We start from the raw sequence: 13575 nt of genomic DNA on the forward strand, positions 1-13575 counted from the left end.
CAAACACATATTAGTCAAATAAATGAAGCTTGTGGGGTGTCTGGGTGGCTCAGTTGGTTAAGCATCCCACTTTTGATTTCAGCTCAGGTCATATCTTACAGTTTGTAGGATCAAGCCCCACATCAGGCTTTACACTGAAGGTGTAGATCCTGCTTGGGGTTCTCTTTCTTCTCTCTCTCTTCCCCTTACCCACTCTCTATTTCTCTCAAAAATAAATTTTAAAAAATCATTTAAAAAATAAAATAACTGGGGCGCCTGGGTGGCTCAGTCGGTTAAGCATCCGACTTCAGCTCAGATCACGATCTCACGGTCCGTGAGTTCGAGCCCCGCGTCGGGCTCTGTGCTGACAGCTCAGAGCCTGGAGCCTGCTTCAGATTCTGTGTCTCCCTCTCTCTCTGCCCCTCCCCTGTTCATGCTCTGTCTCTCTCTGTCCCAAAAATAAATAAACGTTAAAAAAAAATAAAATAACTGAAGCTTGTGACAAAATAAAGTATTTTTTAAAACTGCAACATTCCATTAAAATAATTTCACATTAAAATCAAATTTCCATCAGAAGATATATAAATGCAAAATTTAGTTAAAATCATTTTAAATTAAAATCAAATTTCCATCATAAGATAAATGATAAAATGTCATGGAAGTTGATAATTTTGGAGGAATACAAATATATAAATCTCATGTATATGGAGCTCAGAACAGAAGTCCAAATCAGTGAAGATGTAAAAGGAAAACATTAAGACAGAATGTGAAGGAATATAAGAGAATATTTATTTCTATTAAAACTGACATCCTGAGGGGTGCCTGGGTGGCTCAGTTGGTTAAGCATCCAACTTCAGCCCAGATCATGTTCTCACAGTTTATGAGTTAGAGCCCCACGTTGGGGTCCATGCTGACAGCTCAAAGCCTGGTACCTGCTTCAGATTCTGAGTCTCCTCTCTGCCCTCCCCTGCTCACGCTCTGTCTCTCTGTCTGTCTGTCTCTCAAAAATAAATAAACATTAATTTTAAAAAACCTGACAATCTGAGGTCATTACTAACAATGTTCCATAATATATTAATCTCTAATACAAATAATTCCAAACAGCTAGTTAATTGTGGAACAACAAAACTTCCTACTTCCTAACTTCAACTTTAGTCATCTTTCCATTATCCCACTCCTTTTAACTTTACTTAGGATTTTTCCTAGGGCTGATTCAATATCTTTGCTTCTCAGACAGTAAATAACAGGGTTCAAGGTTGGAGGTACCACAGAATAGAACACAGACACAAACAAGTCCAGAAGAGAAGGCTCATCAGAAACTGGTTTTAAATAAGCAATAGCACCTGTTAGAAGGAATGCACTCACCACAATGAGGTGAGGCAGGCAGGTGGAAAAGGCTCTGGACTGCTTCTGTCTGGTTGGGATCTTTAACACGGTGGTAAAAATATATACATAAGAGATCACAATGCAAACTAAACATGAAAATGCGTAACAGACCCCAATGGCCACACAGACATTAATAGTTGCATATTCCTTAGAACAACTGAGTTTTAGTAGAGCAGGGACATCACAGAAGAACTGATGGATCTTAGTTGACCCACAAAAGTTTAAAGAGAATGTCCCAGATGAGTACAAGATTCCCAAGACCCCTCCATTGAGCCAGGAAATAGTCATTAGCTGGACACAGACCCCTTTGCTCATAACACCCTCATAATGCAGAGGATGACAGATGGCAATATAGCAGTCATAGGACATTGCAGTGAGAATGCCAATCTCTGACCCAGACAGTAGTACCACACAGAAGAGCTGTAACACACATCCCAGAAAAGAGATGAAGTGACTGAAGGTGATGGAATTGAGGATGGATTTGGGTAGTGTGGCAGAAATGAGGCACAGATCTACGAAAGACAAATGCCTTAGGAAAAAGTACATTGGACTGTGGAGGCGTTGATCAAGAACTGTGAGGAGGATGACAATTAAATTCTCCATCATGGCCACTAGGTAGATCAGTGAGAAGACCACAGTATGTAGCCTCAATAGCATCTGGCTCTCAGTAAATCCCATGAGCGAGAATTCCATTAGTAGTGTTTGATTCATCATATTTTAAAATTATTTGCCACCTATTGAATAAAGAAAAGATACATTAGTGTAACAAAATATTATTTACTTCTTTATTTTTGAAGTATGTATACTTTAGCATCATGAGAGAGATGCAAATTTTTAAATACCAAAATATTCATATTTATAGTTGACTTGGGAATGAAACAACTATTAGCGTAACAGTCCAATAGAACTGGACTCAGATTCATTGTGGAAGATGAACTCCATTTTGCTCCCTAAGTGAACATTTCAAATTATTTTTACTAATTGTATTTCCAGTGGGAATTGTAGAATTGGCTCCATAATTCCAATCGTAACAGAATGCATATTTGTTTGCATAAGTATTATGCTACCTGATGCAAATTTTGACGTGAGTTAGAAGTCACAGATAAATTTTGTTTGTTATGCAATCTGTTTAAATAATTGCCGGGGTCCAGCCCCAGCAGGTCCAGGGTTTCCCGAAGGATGAAAGGCGTCGGCAAGGGTACAAATGGACACAGACAACAGCAGTAAGTTAGACTGGCCGCTTTATTGCTATGAGTCTGGCAATATATATGTTAGCAATTTCCTTAACGCATGCGTCATCAATGTTTTTTTTTGGCATTACCTAACGCTTAGAATATTCCCTTGTGCATTCAACCATTAGGGAACATCTTGGTTATTTCCTTGAGATTTTTCCTCATGCTCTTTTGCTTTTAGATTTAATTTCTCCTTTTCTCATGTTACCTTGATTATAACAATGTCTACTTAAAGCCTATAAAGCTCTATTTTGTTATTTCTATGAAGGGTTATCTAGTTCTTAGTTTACAGGGGCATGTTTTTCTGATTGTTCCCTTGAATCATTTACAATACAAAAAACAGAAGTACTCCTTTTGATCTGGGGTAGGGCACCATGGGAACCCTTGCTTTAAGATTTCCCAGGGAGACAATGTGTGTTTTGGAACCAAAGAACCATTTTGTACTTTGACCCACCAAGTCCAGTTATCATCTGGAATGCTTTCTGGGGGCCAGGTGGACACAGGAGTCAGAATCTGTATCCGTAAGTACATTCCCTTATTACCAGAGTAGGAATTTTGAATCCATTTGCCTCCCTCATTGGCAGGGGGAATATATGGGGCTATCCTGCCTTTGGGCAGAGAGCGAGCAGGAGGGGGGTGGCACCTGCTGGATATAAGGCTTCATTATCCATCTTCAGACTCTCATGTTTTTTCCCAGAAGGAGTTTTTCCTGGGGGCCATCCCCAGGAAATATCCCCGAGTTTGTCCCCATGGGTTTATTTTGAATCATTGGTGCCAATTGGATCATGGGGATGGCCATGATGAGTAACAGGAAGGATACCAGTAGCTTCCCATTCAGAGGGTTGCTGTGCCTTGCCCTTCCGCCAACCACCTGGGCTGTGCCATCAGGAAGGCTGGATGGATCGGCTCCCAGAAAATAAGCATTAATATTATTTGATATTCTAATATATTATCCACTTCTCATTGAAGGACATTAAGATTTATCCCATATTTTTGTTAAAAAAATATATTTTGGTAAAAATGTCCTCAATAATATTTTCTATTATTTTTTCACAGATATTCACTAAAACAGAAAACAATTAGAAAACTACTGTGGTAATTTTGACCAATTGGTTTACAAATGTATCATACCATTTTTTCATTAAAATAACAAGATTTAAGATGTAAGCCAGATATTTATCATGAAACACTAGTAAATACTTAATTATTAACAAGAACCAACAAATATTAAATATGTCAACTATATCTAATGAGAAAAACTGAGTGTCCTCCCATCTTAAAGTCACACCGGAGTTATAATCCATGATCACTCACAAACCCCATGGGGGAGATATATGGTCATATTTTTCTCCCTCAGATCATCTTAGTATTTAGAGACTCTGTTTGATTTTACTTTAGCATAACTTCAGTGAGAATTTATTTAGTTCTCCGTGCAGCCTCTTTCAACCTCTCCCAATATTTGTGGATTTCTCAGTGAACGCTCTAAGAAAAAAAAATAATTAAAAAAAAAAATTTCCATAATCTTTATAAATGAACCACACTTTTGATACACAAAGCTCTAATTGAGTAATAACTATAGAAATTGTAAGGACATTTTCTCCATCCTTTGAATCTTTCTCATCACCCTTTCTCTGCTTTGAGTCAGACTTTTGAAAAGTTCCTGTCCCTGAGCCCATCTCTGTTGAATTAACATTCATTTTCCCAATCATCCAATTTACACACAATGACAAGGAGTTTCTCTCAAAAGCTAAAGGTTGTGGGAATTGATAATCATTATTCTAGTTAGATTCCTCTACTTATGGTTAGCCTCTCAATCATTTTAATTTCAGTGCCTTAATTATCTGAGTAATCCAAGGTCTACATAGTGTGCAACTGGAAAAAGAGCACATTCTCCATGTGACAGTGAGCCAAACTGAAGATTCCTTTGTTCCTACTTTGATGTTTCTTCTTTCCACCTGGAAAAGTAGGCTCAGACCTTCTATTGATTCTTTAAGTAGTTTCTGAAACTTTCAATGTTATGGTTTTTCAACTTTAGCCAAGGTCCATTTTGTTGATCTCTTATTAACCTGTAATTCCAAGAAGTATAAAGTAGGCATATACACATAATTTGACCAGTGTTGTTTCATGTCTCACAATGTGAACATAATTTTTTATTAGTAAAGTCGGTATTTACTTTAACATCTGAAAGCCACCCTTACTGGTTTCACAATCAGACACAAGTATTATATTTTCCACAATTAAAAATTTTCCTACAGTTTAATATTACTTTTCCATTGATTAGGTTAAATTTATAAAACAAAAATGATAATAATTTTTCATCTTACAATAAACAGTTGTAGGAAGATACCTATTTCCAAGTAATTACTGTATTAATGGAAACATAAAGTCATATTTCAATGTAAAAATATGTGCATATAAATTTCAAATATTTTAAAATATCTAATAGGCAACACAAATATTTCTATCACTCCCATGGACTTTAAGCTCTCTTTCAAGATCACTTATAAAAATAAGATTTTTTTGAATATTTTGATTTCATGTTTTGTTTTGAAAGGTAACTAATCACATAAAATTGAGTAAATGAGAGAGAATAGAGCACCCAATAAGGGAAAAAGATGTTAGACATATTTTATTTTTAATTAAAAGTGGAGGATAATATACACATATAGTAAACATATAATACATAATGAATATTATTCAGGCTTAAAAAATAATTAAATTTTAACATTTGCAACAATATGGATTGATCTAGAGAGTATATTGTTAAGTGAAATAAACCAGTCAAAGAAAGACAAAAACTTTATTCATATGCGGAAAATAAGAAGCAAAATAAATGAGCAAAGGAGAAAAGAGAAAGAAAGATCAAGAGAGAAAGAACTCTTAATTACAGATAACAAGCTGATGGTTGTAAGAGGAGAGGTGAGGAGGGGATCGGGTATATGGATGAGCGGGTATATGGATGAGGGTATATGGATGAGAATTTGCGATGAGCACTGGGTTTTGTATATAAGTGATGAATCACACAATTGTACACCTGATACTAATACTACACTGTTAAATAACTGGTGAATAAAAACTTTAAAAAATATAAGAATATCATTCATAGAAGACTGATGAAAGATTTTAACAAATATTTTTAAAATTCAAAATTAAAATTATTTTAATAGAGAACAAGTAAATATAAAATAGCTAAGTAATTTGGAATTCCTTTCACAGTGCTCCTTAAAAATAAAGTTCTTACTTTCAAGTCAGAAGAAGAGCCAGAAAACTGCAAACAATTTTCCCATATTCCTCCAGGATCCTGTTTCATGTGTTCCTTATCCCATCACACTTATAATGATTTTCATTGAACATGTCTGACCTCTACACACCAGGATATTTTTCTTTGTGCAGTCTCTAAGTTCAAAAAGGAAAAAAAAGTGTCCTTAATGCTCTATATCTATGGCAATTCTTTCTTCAATAAGGGGCAACGTTCTTAACACAGTTTCAAATAGATTTTTTAGAGCATATAGGATTCTCCCTGGAGGTCAGACTTTAGCTGTCCTAATTTCATTTCTCAGATTCTAAAGCCTTTGGGACCCTGCCTTCCAGTCCCATCTCTGATCTGAGAGCTGATGCTACTGCCCTTTTCCCAGTGAGATAAAAGATAAGATCTCATTTGGTCTCATTAGAATAAACTCTGCAGCATGGCTTCAATTATTTATTGTATGTAGATGACCATTGAATTCTAAGATATTCATCTGCTTCTAAAGCATGTAACAATTTTAATTTAGGTATCCATCCACTAATCTTTAAACTGATTCTGATAGTTTTAGTTCAATTTCAATAGAAAGAAACACTAAGAGACACACTCCTCTGATTTTGGGTTTAATAACATGGATTTTAAGTCCTTGAGCCACCAATTCTCCATTGATTTTCCTTTACTATATCTCTGGTTTTAAGCCAGACTCCAGTGAGGATAACTTTCCTTCAGGTTCTCACTAATGAACAGAGATGCCAGGGTAGAAAGTCCTCCAAAACTCAATTCCTGATATCTGTAATAGTTCTCAAATAATGTCAGTGGCATTCAAATGAGCATGTGAGAGTCATGGCTTCTCTTATGGCCAGTGTCATAATGAAAGACAGCAGGGTCTTCTTATTATTGGGATAAAGTGGGGTCTATTTTCAGAGCATGATCTGTAATATTCTCCTTATTTTCTAGAAAATAGATAATATTTTTACTCATTTGTTTAATGTTTGCTCTAAATTATTCCCTCTCCAAATATTGTGGATGACACAATTCCCATGTTTCCTGTAACTGGTTTCTATGATACAGGTGATGAGAGAACTTGGGGGCAAGCTGAGGGCAAAATACAGGCTGACACCACCACTATACCCCACCAGATGGAATATGTATAATATTCCTCGGACACTCCTGGCTACCCAAGAACAAAGGAAAGGAGTTTAAGTGTTTGCCATGGTAATATGAGAAACTAAGGCAAATACAAAATTAAGTTCCCTTACTGCCTATAGTCCATTGACAAGTCCTTGAAACTGGAAGAGTGACCTTCCTCTAGGAGCTCAGCTGCCTCTATAATTATGCTTTGCTAGGAGCAAAAGAGAATCTTAGCTTAACATTATTGCAAACTTGAGGATCCTATAAGTCTACTTCCTTTATCTCAACTCTTCCAAGATATATGCTGGCAATCATACTCCAAGCTTATAACCTCCTTGATATACATCTGAAGGGTCTCATGACTGAGGTTTTATTAAACAGTAATAAGTGGTGTTTTCCCTAGCAACAGCTAGCCCCTCAAGGTCCTGAAAACCTTGCTTCCAAAATATTTTAGAGACTTACTCTATCCTTGACTCCCTTCAAACCTGAAGGAATATAATGAGTCACGATCCCAGTGCAGTTCTTCCAGCCCATGGGTCCTGTCCCCATGCTTTAATAAAATCACATATTTACACCAAAGATGTCTCAAGAATTCTTTCGTGGCCATTGGCTCTGGACCACCCCACCATTACCCCAAAACGTTATCAAAGGAATCTCTTATTAACACCACCACATTCACCACGTATTTCTTTGGAGTATATCTTTATCCTTATCCTCATTATTTTCTGAGGTCATAAGGGCCTTTACTAAAAGGTAAGACATCCCACACATATGGATAATTGTCATATTAACTTTTGAATCATTTTAGAAATTTCAAAACCACTTGGAATAATTTTGATTGAAATTGAATCTAGATCAATGTAGAGAACATGTTATCCCAACAATATTGAGTACCATGAGCAATGGAGATGGTATATTTCTTCAGTTTTAAAAATATTTTAAAAATTCTATCAGCAATTTTTACAGATTCAGGACACAAATCATTCACATATTTTGCTCAATTCATCATTAAATACTGCATTTTCTTATCCAAATCTGTATTAGTCTGCCAGTGGTGCCCTAAGAAAATAACACAGCCTGTGTGATTTCAACAAGAGATATTTATTTTCACATAGTTCTAGAGGTTAAAAGTCCAGATTAAAGTGTGGACAGGGTTTTTTCCTCTGAGTTATCTCTATTTTGTTCTCCTATGGCTGATCTCTTGCTGCCTCTTCAAATGACCATCCCTTTGTGCACCAGTGCCCACTGTGTCACTCTGTATGTCCTACTATCTTCTTATAAGAACAGCAATCTGATTGGATTAAGGCACCCACATATCCTTTTTTAAAGTTAATTATTCCTTAAAAGCCCTACTTTTAAGTACAGTCACATTCTGATGCTGTGGTACTTGAGAATCAATAAACGTGAAATTTCTGAGAATACAAATAAACATAATAAAAATGATACTGTTATTACTTTCTGGTTCCATTTGTCTTTTTTACTACTACAAAATATTCTAATTTAATTATGAATTAGTTTTGACATAATAATAAGCTATAGTTGTTTTTTTTTTGTAAATTCCTTAAGATGCACATATTTTGTCTGTCAATAACTTCTTACTTCTTTAGGTCCTATGTTGTATTTGTTTGTTTGTTTGCGTGTTTGTTTTTTGTTTGCTTGATTTCACTAGCCGTAATGTTCAGTTTAATGTTCCATAAAGACAAAATAGAATAATATTTTCTTGCTCCAGATCTATAGGATTAAGTATTAAAAAGAAATTTGAAAAATTCACATATATGTGTATATTAATTGAGACTTCTTCAAAATAAAAAGCTTCAGCACAGCTAAGGAAACAATCAACATAATCAAAAAGCAAACTACTGAATTATAGAAACTAATTTACAAATTTCAAATCTGATAAAAGACTGGTATCCAAAATAAACACAGAATTTATAAAACTCAACACACCCCAAAAATGAATAATCCAATAAAAAATGGGCAGAAGACATCCATAGAGATTTTTCCAAGGAAGACATCCAGATGGCCAACTGACACATGAAAAGATGCTCAACATCCCTGATAGGAAAATACAAATTGAAAGTAAAATGCAATATCAAGCCACACCTGTTAGAATGACTAAAACCAACAAAACAAAAAACAATAGGTGCTAGCAAGCATGCAGAGAAAGGGGAACCCCCCTTTTTTGGTGGAAATGCAAATTTGTGAAACCACTCACTCAGGAAAACAATATGAAAATTCTTCAGAAAATTAAAAATAGAACTACCATACAATCCACCCATTGTTTTACTATGTATTTACCCAAAGAATAAAAAAAAAATTCTAATTCAAACATACATGCACTGGTGTTTATAGCAGCATTATCTATAATAGCCAAATTATAAAAACAAACCAAATATCCATCCCCTGATGAATGAATGAAGAATATGTGGTATAAATCTACAATGGAACATTACTCAGCCATAAAAAAAGAATGAAATCCTGTCATTTACAATGACATAATTAGAGCTAGAGTTTATTATGCTAAGCAAACTCAGTCAGAGAAAGACCTATACCATATGATGTCACTCATGCGTGGAATTTAGGGCACAAAACAGATAAATATATGGTTAGTGAAAAAAAGAAAAAGAAAGAGAGAATGAAGGAAGCAAGCCATAAGAGACCCTTAATGATATAGAACAAACTGAGAGTTGATGGAGAGAGGTGGATGGGGGATGTGCTAAATAGGTAATGGGCATTAAGAGGGAACTTGTTGGGATGAGCACCAGCTGTTAAATGTAAGTGATGAATCACTAAATTCTACTCCTGAAACCAAAAATACAGTATGTTAACTAACTAGAATTTAAATTAAAAAATGGGCAAAAAATATTCTGGAAATCTTATCTAGAGAAATTAGGCATGAGATATAAATGACAGTTATCCAAATAAGAAAGAATGGAGTACCTATAGAAAACAATAAAGACTCCACCAAAAAAAAAAAAAAATGTGAGAACCAATAAACAAATTCAGCAAATTTGTGGGCCAGAAAATCAATATACCAAAAATCTGTTGTATTCCTACATACTAAATGATCTGAAAAATAAGAAAAACAACTTATTTAACAATAACACTAAAAAGAATAAAACATTTATACATGTAATAAAAGAGGTGAAATATCTCTACAATGGATAGAATATTAATTAAAGAAGTTGAGGAATATATTAATAAATGGAAAGATAATCTTTTCATGGATCAGAAGAAACAGTATCGTTAAAAAGTCCATTTTTTCCAGGATTGCCTGGGTGGCTCAATCAGTTAAACATCTGACTCTTGATTTCTGCTCGTGTCATGATCTCATGGTTTGTGAGATGGAGTCCTGAATTGGGCTCTGTGCTGACAGTGTAGAGCCTGCTTGGGATTCTCTCTCCCCCTCTCTTTGCTCCTCCGTCATGCTCAATTGTTCTCTCTCTCTCTCTCTCTCTCTCTCAAAATAAATAAACATTTAAAAAGCCCATTTTCTGCAACCTGAGCTATCCCAGCCTGAGTGGCAGGGCCAAGGCTGTGTAAGGGTTGGTGACTGCAAGGCAGCCCACCAACAGTGAAGCTTCTTGTACTCCCGCTTTTAGGTAATTTGGCCTTAAAACTATCTGGGGTATTGTCTGTTGGGGAATTGCCCTTGACAGGCCCTCTGGGAAAAGAACCAATAGGAAAGAAAATAAGGTTCCACAAGAAATTGTGCGGCCTTACATTTAGCCCTCACCATCCCCTATGGAGACTTCTCTACTTACAGGAAGGATAGCCTCATACATTTGCCAGCAAAGGAGGCCAACTATAGAGAGACATATGGATTTGAAGCCCCACTCCAGCAACTAAGGAGTGTATCTCTGGGCACAGGTGACTTCAACTCTGAGGCCAACCTGGCCCCCGGGAGGCATTCCAGATGATGACTGAACCTAGTTGGTTTAGGTACAGAATGGTTCATTAGTTCCTACTTGCATTGTCTCTTTGAGAAGGTATGAGGCATGGGTTTCTAAGGTCCTTTTGGTCCCTTTCTGGAACCTCAGACTGAGGCAAACACATTGTTCTTCTGGCATCATGTGGTTAGGAGGCCATGTTCCTGTAACTGTTCCACTTGAGGTGTTGAGAAATGGATGGCCTTTCATGTGAACAGCAAAGCAAATGCTTATAGTCTATAGATAATTATAGATAAACACAGATGCATAATGGAATAATGTAAGAAATTAAACTATAATCGAAGAGTATGAAGGAACATTATGAGAAAATCGCCATGTTATTTCTTAAAGGTTGATTACACATAGGAACGTTTTTAAAATTAGGTAATGTTAGAAAAACATAGATGACGTATGCTACAAGTAAATCACTAGCATATATAATGCTACGTTTGCTACAATAAATCAGCCTGTTCAACACACTGCCGTTGTCTGTGTCCATTTTAATTTTAATTTTAATTTTTTAATTTAGTTTTTTTATTTTTAGTTTTTTTAATTTTAGTTTTGTTTTATTTTCACTGATGCCATTCTTCCTTCGGGAACCCCTGGTTACTGGAGCTGGTCTCCAGCACCCATTCTTTCCAGTTTCAATACCGTCCCTATCAAAATTCCAATGGCAATTTTCAGAAAATTAGAATAAAAACAATCTGAAAATTCATATGGGATCCAAAAGCCCCCAAGTAGCTATGAAAATTTTGAGCTAGAAGAGCAAAGCTAGAGAAATCACATGTTTACATTTCAAATTGCATTACAAAGCTATAGTAAACAAACAGTATGTTACTGGCATGAAAACAGTCATATAGACCTATAGAACAGTAAAGAGAACCCAGAAATAAACACAACCATATATGTTCAACTAATTTCAAAAAAGTCCACATGAATACCCAATGGGAAAAATAATAATCTTTTCATCAGTGGTCCTGACAAAACTGAGTATCCACATGAAAATTATAAAACTGTACTCCTTTCTTAAACCATACACAAAAATTAATTCAAAGTATATTAAAGACTTAAACATAAGATCTGAAACTATATACCTGGTAGAAGAAAATATAAGAAAATATTCTCTTTTTTTATTTTTTTTAATGTTTATTTATTTTTCACAGAGAGAGAGAGAGAGACAGAGCATGAGTGGGGGAGGGACAGAGAAAGAGAGGGAGACACAGAATCTGAAACAGGCTCCAGCCTCTGAACTGTCAGCACAGAGCCCAACGCGGGGCTCGATCTCATGAACCTCGAGATCATGACCTGAGCCAAGTCAGATGCTTAACCAACTGAGCCACCCAGGTGCCCCAATATAAGAAAATATTCTTGACATTGGTTTTGGAAATGATTTTTTTTAAATATGAAATTTATTGTCAAATTGGTTTCCATACAACACCCAATGCTCATCCCAACAAGTGCCCTCCTCAATTGATTTTTGTTTTTAATTCGACACCAAAAGAACTGACAACAAAAGAAAAAAAAATCACTAAAAACAAAAGAAAACAAAAAACAAATACACACACATGCAAAATAAAAAAAAATAACACTGATAAATTAAGAAGTTTATGCATTGCAAACTAAACAATCAACACAATAAAAATGCAACCTATGAAATGGGATAAAATGTTTCCAAAGACATTCAAATGGTCAATAGATATATGAAAATGTAATAAGCATCAGGAAACTGCAAGAATATCCCACAGTGAGATATCACAGCACACCTAGTATGATGGATATAATAAAAAATTAAGGATATAAGTGTTGAGAAAGATGTGGAGAAAAGGAAAACCTGTACATTCTGATTGGTAAACTTACAGACCCATTATGAAAAACAATATGGAGTTTCCTCAAAAAAATAAAAATATAACTACCATATGATCCAGCAATCCCACTTCTGGGTATACAATGAAAGGAAATACAATTTCTATGTCAAAGAGATATCTTCACTCTCAGGTTTATCATCACATTATTCACAAAAGCCAAGACATGAAATAAACAAAATGTCTGTCAATGGGTTAATAGCTAAAGAATATTTGATTTACATACTTACATACATACATATATCCATATGTAAATACATACAATTGAATATTATTCCATATTTTAAATAAGGAAATATTGGCATTTGCAACAGGATGGATAGATATTATGCTAAGTCAAATAAACAATATCTAGAAGGGCAAATATTGCATGATTTAGTTGTATCACTGACACATGTAGAATCTGGTGTGGGGAAAGCCAAACTCATAATAACAGAGAGTACAGTGGTTGTTGCCAGGGTTGAGGATGTAGGCAAAATTAAAGAATTATAATAATAATAAGAGTAAATGGTGGTTTCCCAGGGCTTGAGGGATAAGATCTTGGGAGGTAATTGCTTAATAGATACAGTTTAAGTTTTGCAAAATGACAAGAGTTATGGAGATGGATGGTAGTGATAATGGCACAATTATAAGTGTACTTAAGTAGCAATAAATTCTACAGTAAAATGGTTATGATAGTAAATTTTATATATTTTACCACATTGAAATAATTGGAAAAACTATTCTTAAATATTTTATTTAAAAATGAATGTATTGTACTGTACCTAATAAACCCTACTCAGTATTTAATACTTTTTTTTTAGTTTAATTTT

The 13575-nt window shown here is 35.1% G+C and overlaps 1 protein-coding gene across 1 annotated transcript; it reads right to left on the reverse strand.

Annotated features, from left to right (window-relative positions):
* Nucleotides 1–1134: 1134 nt before the first annotated feature.
* LOC125934789 (olfactory receptor 14K1) lies at nucleotides 1135–2079 on the reverse strand. Its single transcript, XM_049648386.1, has one exon. The coding sequence runs from the start codon at nucleotides 2077–2079 to the stop codon at nucleotides 1135–1137; it is 945 nt and encodes a 314-aa protein (XP_049504343.1).
* Between the last annotated feature and the right edge of the window lie 11496 nt (nucleotides 2080–13575).

This window comes from Panthera uncia, assembly GCF_023721935.1.
Source record: "Panthera uncia isolate 11264 chromosome A1 unlocalized genomic scaffold, Puncia_PCG_1.0 HiC_scaffold_17, whole genome shotgun sequence".
NCBI classification, from domain to species: Eukaryota; Metazoa; Chordata; class Mammalia; order Carnivora; family Felidae; genus Panthera; species Panthera uncia.

Coding starts and splice junctions, on each gene's coding strand:
- LOC125934789 (XM_049648386.1), bottom strand. CDS start 2,079: ATGATGAATCAAACACTACTAATGGAATTCTCGCTCATGGGATTTACT.